General features: G+C 43.1%; 1 protein-coding gene across 1 annotated transcript; it reads right to left on the bottom strand.

The window, feature by feature from the left end:
* Window positions 1–6: 6 nt before the first annotated feature.
* Window positions 7–7084, bottom strand: LOC116377914 (conserved oligomeric Golgi complex subunit 5-like). The gene is made up of 5 exons (XM_031839677.1): window positions 6341–7084; window positions 5171–5332; window positions 4293–4392; window positions 4009–4119; window positions 7–568 (listed from the first exon to the last, which is right to left on the bottom strand). Exons 1-5 carry the CDS (start codon window positions 6718–6720, stop codon window positions 470–472), a joined length of 852 nt encoding a protein of 283 aa, XP_031695537.1. The 5' UTR covers window positions 6721–7084; the 3' UTR covers window positions 7–469.
* Window positions 7085–9580: the final 2496 nt, after the last annotated feature.

A 9580-nucleotide genomic window follows, 5' to 3' on the forward strand; every position in this document is an offset into this window, starting at 1 on the left:
GTTGGGGCCGGCTCAGGTTGATAGTTGGGGCCGGCTCAGGTTGATAGCTGGGGCCGGCTCAGGTTGATAGCTGGGGCCGACTCAGGTTGATAGCTGGGGCCGACTCAGGTTGATAGCTGGGGCCGACTCAGGTTCATAGTTGGGGTCGACTCAGGTTCATAGTTGGGGCCGGCTCAGGTTTGCCTAGCACCAGCCACTAGATAAGCTTCTATAGGCCTGGACTGCCGCGGGTCGTATCTTGTACAGATTGTGAAGCCCTCTAATTCACAGTTATGATAAAAGGTTTTGAGCTTCAGGTCTTTTACAAATTGACAAAAAGTTCCATTACAATAAAGTAGACGTTTTCTGTGATTATGTTATTGCAGTTCTGCAGCTGGCAAAATACACAGTTCATCTTCTACCATACAAGTGTGCATAACGAAACTTTGTGTCATAATGATAGTCATAGCTTTCATGATAAATATACAAACTAAACTAGTGTAAATTGAATGCAAAATTGTGATACCTCCAAAGAAGAAGAGAGAGCCTCTGCAGCCACTGGTGGACATGACGCCAATCCTAAAATAATCTGCAAATACAAAAAAAAGGAAATCAAAGATTTAGAGGAAAATAACGCAAAACATAATGACCTATAATTGTATAGCACCGTACGCAAATAAAATACAGCTCAAAGAAGTCTGCATCAAGGGGTGTAAAAAACATCAAAGATTTAGATTAATTGGGGACACACACAACCAGGGAGAAACAAAAACATCTGATTGGTCCACGCTTCGTTGCATCATTGAAGAGATAAACAAAGTAGCAAAGTAACAAAGTAACTTTTTGTAGCACAGCTGTCACACAGCGACAGGTGTGTTACACTGTGGAAGTGAAAGAGTGAATTGCTGGAGTACCTCTTTAATCTCAACCAGTTGTCACACACCCAAATTGCAATAAAATGACGTATAAACAGTCTGTTACATTTTTTTAAACTGTTGGGAACATCGGTGCTGGAGATATGCAGTCTTGTGTCATCTGCATAAGTAGGAATTTTTATACCATGTTGTTTATTTTAGGAGCACGGAAGCATATATAATAAAAGAATGAGCATGTATGGCACATTGTGGAACTGTCATATGGTACTGAAAACATTCTCACCAACGCTTACAGAAAACGGTCTCCCTGTTAAATACAAAAGTAAGGAAAAGAGATGCAGTGGTTGCAATTATCTCAGACTTCCAATTTCCAATTTTTTTTTAATGTCTAAACTGCTGATGGGGCCGTGGCTCACTGGCTTAAGAGGGTTGTCTGGTAACCGCAGGGTCAACGGTTCGATCCTCGACTGGGACGTGCCACGTGTCGAAGTGTCCCTGAGCAAGACACTGAACCCCCGGCTCCCCGGGCGCCTGTCATTGGCAGCCCACTGCTCCCTATATACAGGGATGGGTCAAATGCAGAGGTCAAATTTCGTGTATGTGTATATGACAATAAAAAGGGTTTCTTCTCTATTCTGATTCCAACTTCTTTCGAAGAACTATAATAATCTAATTTGTCTCCAGTTGTTTTTTTAGCAATAAAGTCGCTAAGGAAAGTTGCAACATTGAGCAAGAAAGTTGCCAAGTTGGCAACACTGTGTGTGTGTGTGTGGCTGTGATACTAGTCAGTCAATATCTATGCCACTGATTGTGCAAGGTGAGCCATCAAGAGGTGCACGCATGTAAACTTGACCGGCACAGAATCGTCTACATCAACCGACGGGCCAATCAAAAGGTCCTGGCTGATCAATTGGTGCATCTAAGAAAGAAACCAGTTGAGGGCCATTGCAGAAACTAACTGCATGTGTCAAGAAAGGACAGCAAAGAAGGAAGCTCTTTAATGAAGTCTATAGAGCTTCTTCAGTTGATAAAAGGGAGATGTGAAAGTGGTCTAAAGTTATTCAACACAGAGAGGTCAAGAATATTTGAGCTATTGCTACATAATATAAAAACAGCGAGCACTAAAAGGATCTGGATTTGATTTCCTATTTAACATCCCGTCTTCCTCCCTCCCTCCGCCTGTCTGGAATAGATTCTCACACAATCACATTCTAAAGACTTGAGGTCAAATATTTATTGTTGGAGTAATCTGTTTCTTGATGCTATCAATCATCCCGGCTGCTGTGCCAGGACACACCATACATGTTTGATGAAGGACGCTGAAGGAACACACTGCACCCTGCTGTTCTGTAACCTCCTTGGCTTCTTGTCATGTACATGCATTTGTGTGTCCACGCTACATCTCTATGCATTAGGAAGGTAAGCGTCCAGTTACACACACACACAGTTAGAACGCTGTGTGGGCTAATGTGTGCGATGACAAATGTAGTTAACTAATTACCAATTACTACACACTGGAACCAAGGAGACATGCTACTATTGATAGAAAGGTGCAGTAAACCACACTGATGCTATCGAATCTAATCTATCTCATAGCTACATGCAAACATATGCAAAAGCCTCTTTCTGCAATTCATTAAAGTTGATTCAGCAAGTAGCAATAATCCATTGATAGCCTCCAACCTGCTCACTCATATCTGATGCTTTGCTTTCTTTACAGAATGTAGCTAGTTGTTGATGTTCTCATCTGCCTGGTGGTGTGCAGTTGAGAAACATAAAATGTGTATTTGCATAAAGATCATTAGTACATACGTCTTAGGCTCCTGTCAGACGGCACCTTGTTATATAATTGTGATGACAGTTGAATATGTTGACCCATGTCTGAATAAGCAGAAGAGTCCTGATGGAAATCTGACAAGGTTGAACATCTATACATTTGTGTATCGCTTTCAACAGGGCACCACTGAAACCATGAAGATAAAGACATCACCTGTACACGGTTAAAGAAACAACAGTACAGACACATGAACTTGCTGCATCTTTCACTTTATGTACCAGAACACCAGAACAACATTCTACTGAGATCAGTCTCTAGAATGTTGTCCTCTGTTTAGTGCAGCCCTATAATACTTTCAAAATATTGAATTTGATTGAACTTTTGAAACTCTGAATATTCAGCACATGTTTTATTCTCGTTTGCTTTATTTGTTTCTGGAAGACATTATTGAGGGCAGCATTTCTGCCTTCATTTGATTAATTGCAGCAGAGATGTAGACAGGAAGCAAAGCCAGAACAGAAGTGAAGTTATGGGATGCACGTCACCCACTCGCACACCACGGTGAACACGTTGTATAGAGCCTGCTGTGGCTCCAGAGGGAGCTGTGTGTGTAATCTGATGATTGTCCTCAAGTAAATCTCTGACTGGTCCAGTTGCATTGTGGGTAATGTATGCTCCAGATTTGAACAAGGAAGAAGAATGTGTGGAATAAAAAAAGAGAGTATCTGCTGCATTGATTTTGATCCGTTTTTAAAAACTGTCCATCTTTAGTCCAACAATGCAACGCTACATCTGTGGAGTAAGACATGTTGAATTACTGCCACAAGCTGACGCGTCATCAGTATGACCACATGTGATGTGTACGACGGTGGACGTTAGGTAACAAGCAGACGCTTTTATCCAAAGAGACTTACAATAAGTGTACTCAACATATGTATTCAAGAGAACTACTAGTCACCAGAAGTCATAAGTGCATCTCCTTTAAACAGAAACAAACGAATAGGATCAGTGCTGAGTGGGAGGCTCAGGGTAGTATCTCTTATAGATGCTAATGTTTACTGGTTCGTCTGGAGGCTACTGGATCTTCAGTTAAAAACTTCATAAGCATGTACATTACACATCAACACTAATTCTAAACCTAACATTTTCACGATTCTTATAAAGTGGGAAAGCAAGCTTAACATCAAAATCACTAAAGAAATGATTGTGGTGAGATCTTAGTGATCAAATGAGAAAAATTACCACAGTGCTATAGTAACATTTCTCTTTAGGTCTGATCATGACAGCTGAAGTTATAAAGCTACTGCAGTCTTGACATAACCGAACACATGTGCAGGTGTGTTTGTTCAGTACAAAGTATTTCTTGCAGCCTCCTACCTTGGCGATGGCCTGCTGCAGACGATAAAGGGAGTTGACCACAGTAACATTCCTCCTCTGGCCCTCTGTCAATGGACCAATCACCTGACTGGCCTCCCCCTGAGTGCACAGCTGCAGACAAAGGGACACACAGGGAGCCAGTGTATGGTACGGACACAGGATACACACAACAGTGTTGCTTTATCCATCCATTCAAACACTTTCCTGCTGTGTTATGGACACATAGTGGGTCCATCTCAGAATGTTAGACTGACCAACATGCACACACACAATGCTGTACACACCAGTTGTTCAGACTTGACACAGAAGAGTTGGACGGTCTTAGCAGCATTCTTGGACACAGCCAGAGAGAGCTTTGGATCTACTGACGCCACATTCAGCTCACTAGAAACAAACAGGACATTAAAGTCATGTAACCTGGAAGTGATCAAGTGTAAGCTATACAGTATGTTTGTAGTTCAACTGTTGCTTGGGTGCATAATGTCAATCAATAATGATTCATCTCATGTGTTTTTTAAATATGGGTACCAACTGTGTGTGTATTTGCAGGTTAGGGAATAATAATGTGTTTTTTGGTCAGATCATGAAGACAGAATGAGAAGAATCTTACAATCTACATAAATGTATTTGTTATGTTACATTCATTTAGCAAACGCTTTTATCTAAAGGGACTTAAAACTCAGATTCTATCTCACTCACACAGCTACGGGAGCACTTTTGGGGTTAAGTGTCTCGCTCGAGCCGGAGCTGGGGATCGAACCACCGACCCTCTGATTGAAGGACGCCCTGCTCTCCACTTAGCCACAGTCGCCCAGACAAAATGGCCTCAATCATCATTGAAAATGCCTAACACATTAAAGCCTCATTTCACTGTTAATAATGCAAATAGTTTCATATTTTACAATTACATCCTGATACTAATACATTCATAAATGTCTGTCACATTTTATATTTTCTGTACAACAGTTCCATGTTTGTGAATAGAACGTGTCTCTCTACTATACTGTTTTGGTGTCACTGTGTCACTATCTGGGTTTGTAGATAAAGTTCATTAACAGACATGGTGACATTTTAACAGAATATGGCCCTGTATCAGTGAGGGGGAACACAAGCTCATGGTGGTTGAAGCCAAGGCAGACAAACTGCCATGTGCTGTGCTTGCCTGCTGATGGTCTTGATGATGCTGTCCAGCTCGTCGTTGGAGGCAGGGTTGCGGCCGCCCATAGGGAACACGAGGTTGATGGGATCAAACAGGCGAGAGAGCGACTTGGAAAGGTAGGCGGCCTCGTACGGCTGCAGAGAGTCCTTCAGAGCCTTCTCTGGGCTGCGCGCACACGCGCACACACACACACACACACACACACACACACACACCCACACAATAATTCCAAAAAGATGCAGAGAGCACAAACTGAACTGATGTGCGTGTTAAGATATTAACAGACAATAAATGTTTGAGAAACCATTATGAGTGATATAGGTATGGTGACTGAGCCATAATAGACATCAAAATCAGAAAATACATGACTTGACTGAGTTCAACATGTGAAATCTATCATGGAATAACAATACCCACAATCTAATTATTGTCACGTGTTGACTTATTATATCCTCTAATTGGCTTGAATATCTGTGCTGACATGTATTAATGGAGCACCTAAATGTCTCAACCTATTAAAATTCAGTGCACATATGCTACAAGAGGTGTGTGTGTGCATGCACTGCATTCAACGTCATTATCTCATGACTCAAAATCAGTATGATAGAGGGAGGAACTGTTCAAACAGTGTGTAGTTTTCATCAGTGCTTGTGATGTGAAGTGTGTTTGTGACATGCTGCACCTCTCCTGTCTTGTTTTCAGCCAGCAGCTTGATCGACTGGTGCGTACAGGTACTCTTGTCTAACATACGTGCTTACAAGCACCAGTGCACATGCTCCCGTGATTCATGCTCATACAAGGAAATACTTTGTTTCTGTCACCACTTCTTCACTCCCTCTCCCTCTCCATCCACCTGTTACATCTTTCCTCTGTTCCTCAGTGTCTCCTCCTTCTCTGCTCCTGCTTCATTTCACAGTTCTCCCTCCCACCTTCTTCTCATTCTCCGTCTCTCCAACTACAGATGCACCGATCACATTTCTTCTCTCCTGACACCAACTCCACTACCGAGACTTAACAGGGTGTTCTTTCTGCAACTCAATGTTCTGTGTGTAAAGTAGCGCAAGGCTGGGATTCTACACATCACTTATGAAAGCTAGGGTAGGCAATGTATTTTAGAAACATACAAGGGCTTGTTCAATAATATCATATATATTATATATGGTGTCTGCTCACTTGTAGTCCTGTGTTCCGTGTGTGAAGAGGTCCTGGCTGTCAGTCTCTGTGGCGGTGATGTCCAGAGATGTGTCCATACCTCCGCTGCTTGTTAGCGCCCCCTGCAGGCTGGCGCTGTACTGCTGCAGGCGGCGCCACAGCTCGTTGTACAGTTGCAACAGCTTGGGATACTCTCCCTCCAGCGCCTGCTTTAGGAAGGACGAAGCTAGAGAGAAAGAAGAGGCAGTGAGGAACCTGCTTATTACATACAATGATTCTGAGCAGAGCGAAGAGTGAGCAAAGTCAAAAGGACAAATGACGTGTAAAGCTTTGACAGAACATTTAAGTCCCAGACAAGAACATATTACACGGCCTGTAGACCTGAAGAAAAGACCTCTCATTACAATCCCAACAAACCTGGTAGATTATAAGGGATTGTAACAGAAAAGTTCAACATTTTATCGAATATGAATACTTTCTCTGTGTGTTAAGCATAGACTGTATACAAGAAGTGGATGTAGTCGTTGTGAAGTCACACATTAGTCTGTGGACTGACATTTTGAAGCCTCGAGTTTGGCCTTTTGGTCGTTACCATCTTGGCTTTTTGCAACCAGTGAAGGAAAGTGACCATATTTGGACTGTGGAGGAGTTACATAGAGACGCTGTACAGTATACGTCTCTGTTAGCTGTAGAGTCCTGTCAATCACTGTGTAGCCCCGCCCTAAAGCATCCCCTGCTTTATGGTCTGTTTGACTCTAAATGGACCATAATGTACTAAATGAACATCATGCTGTATTGAAGAAGACTTGAAACTAGAGATTGAGACCATAAACTCATGTTTACAATGTTTACTGAGGTAATAAATCAAGAGAGAAGTAGAGTCATTTTCTCATAGACTTCTATACAACCAGAGGAGTCGCCCCCTGGTGGACACTAGAGAGAATGCAAGGTCAAGACCATTCAGCATTTGTTTCGCTTCAGAACCGAAGGTTGCCACCTGGTGTTAAGTAGAGAGTTGGAGTCAAGACGTAGTAAGCCAAGCTTAGCATAAAGAGGGGCAAAAAGCTAGCTTACTCCGTCCAAAGTTCAAACATATTTCAACCCATAAAGCTTAATAATTGTGTGTTTGATATATACACCAACAGAAATGTAAAACATGATCATTTGTGGATTTAGGAGGAGTTAGGTGCTGGATAAATTTATTCTGGACAATATTGTATCCACCCACCTAGCACTTCTGTGCGGCGTCTCCAGCTACAGTGTAGGTTACTTGATATGATGATACCAAACCTGGCAACCTCACTGGGATGACAAGACTCCAGGAAGCTGCATTTATTCACTGCACCTGACTCCCCCTCAAACCACAAACATTGTATTTACATTTCTGTGTATGGATATAACAAATGAGATAAAACAAGATAAGATAGCTGGATGTGCTAATCAGTGAACACTAGAGGTTCTGGTAGATGTATTTTTGAACTGTGGACACAGCCAAGCTAGCAAGGACTCACCACTGCACCACATCACGTTTCTTGGTGTTTTTATATATATATATATATATATATCTCAAACGTTTCTACAGGAGGAAATAGTGCATTTTTTGAGAACCATTTTCAGCAGCAGATTAATTCACATTTTGTTCTGTTGAGTATTGGTAAGAGCAGGACGGTATATGTGGGATTGAGTCAGAACAAACTGCAATGTGTGTGTTCATGGTGATGAAGGAACATGTCACCAGAGCAACAGTGAGGCTCACTGATGTGTTTTTATGTGTTTCTATGGACAGAGGAAGAAGAGGCATCTCCCACCCACCCACCCACACAGTGGATACATTCACCGTTGGTTGGGATCTGCACAAAGGGCTGAGAAATATATAAAATCATCATCCATATCATTCTATCAACCTGACATGAAAGGAAAGGAACGAGAAGAAAAGCGATACTGAGGACAATCAGTAATCACAGCTCCAATTAACAAGCATCTCATCCCTCATTCATTTCTGTTCCAGAATATCTTCACCACACAGCTTGTGTACACACACACACACACACACACTTTTCAGTTTGAAGCCAAATATGTTAGCAAGCAGCCAAAACCGCCTCTCCTGTTCTCACTTTGTTATTCCCTGTAATCAGACGAACGCCTCCATAAGATCAGTGTGAGTGAGTGAGAGAGAGAGTGAGAGAGTGAGTGAGAGAGTGAGAGTGAGTGAGTGAGTGAGTGAGAGTGAGAGAGAGTGTGAGTGAGTGAGAGAGAGTGTGAGTGAGTGAGAGAGAGTGAGTGAGAGTGTGAGAGTGCGAGAGAGAGTGTGTGAGTGAGTGTGAGAGAGAGTGTGAGTGAGTGAGTGAGAGAGTGTGAGTGCGAGAGTGCGAGAGAGTGTGAGAGAGTGAGAGAGTGTGAGAGAGTGAGTGTGAGAGAGTGTGAGTGAGTGTGAGAGAGTGTGAGAGAGTGAGTGTGAGAGTGCGAGTGAGTGAGTGAGTGTGAGAGAGTGAGCGAGAGTGTGAGAGAGAGTGTGAGTGAGTGTGTGAGAGAGAGTGTGAGTGAGTGAGTGAGTGAGAGTGTGAGAGAGAGTGTGAGTGTGAGAGAGAGTGTGAGTGAGTGAGTGAGAGAGTGTGAGTGCGAGAGTGCGAGAGAGTGTGAGAGAGTGAGAGAGTGCGAGAGAGTGAGTGTGAGAGAGTGTGAGTGAGTGTGAGAGAGAGTGTGAGAGAGTGAGTGTGAGAGTGCGAGTGAGTGAGTGAGTGCGAGAGTGAGAGAGAGAGTGTGAGTGAGTGAGTGAGTGTGAGAGAGTGAGAGAGAGAGTGAGTGAGAGAGAGTGAGTGAGTGTGAGAGAGAGTGTGAGTGAGTGAGTGAGAGAGTGTGAGAGTGCGAGAGAGTGAGAGAGTGTGAGAGAGAGTGTGAGAGTGTGAGAGAGTGAGTGAGTGAGTGTGTGAGTGAGTGTGAGAGAGTGAGTGAGTGTGTGAGAGAGTGAGTGAGTGTGAGAGAGAGAGTGTGAGTGAGTGTGTGAGAGAGAGTGTGAGTGAGTGTGTGAGAGAGAGTGTGAGTGAGTGAGTGAGTGTGAGAGAGTGAGTGTGAGAGAGAGTGTGAGTGAGTGAGTGAGTGAGAGAGTGAGTGTGAGAGAGAGAGAGTGAGTGAGAGTGTGAGAGAGTGAGTGAGAGTGTGAGAGAGTGAGCGAGTGTGAGAGAGAGTGTGAGAGAGAGAGAGTGAGTGAGTGAGAGAGAGAGAGAGAGAGTGTGAGTGAGTGAGAGAGTGAGTGTGAGAGTG

Source organism: Anarrhichthys ocellatus, unplaced genomic scaffold, assembly GCF_004355925.1.
Source record: "Anarrhichthys ocellatus isolate YVR2014 unplaced genomic scaffold, GSC_Weel_1.0 scaffold1840, whole genome shotgun sequence".
Taxonomy (NCBI): domain Eukaryota; kingdom Metazoa; phylum Chordata; class Actinopteri; order Perciformes; family Anarhichadidae; genus Anarrhichthys; species Anarrhichthys ocellatus.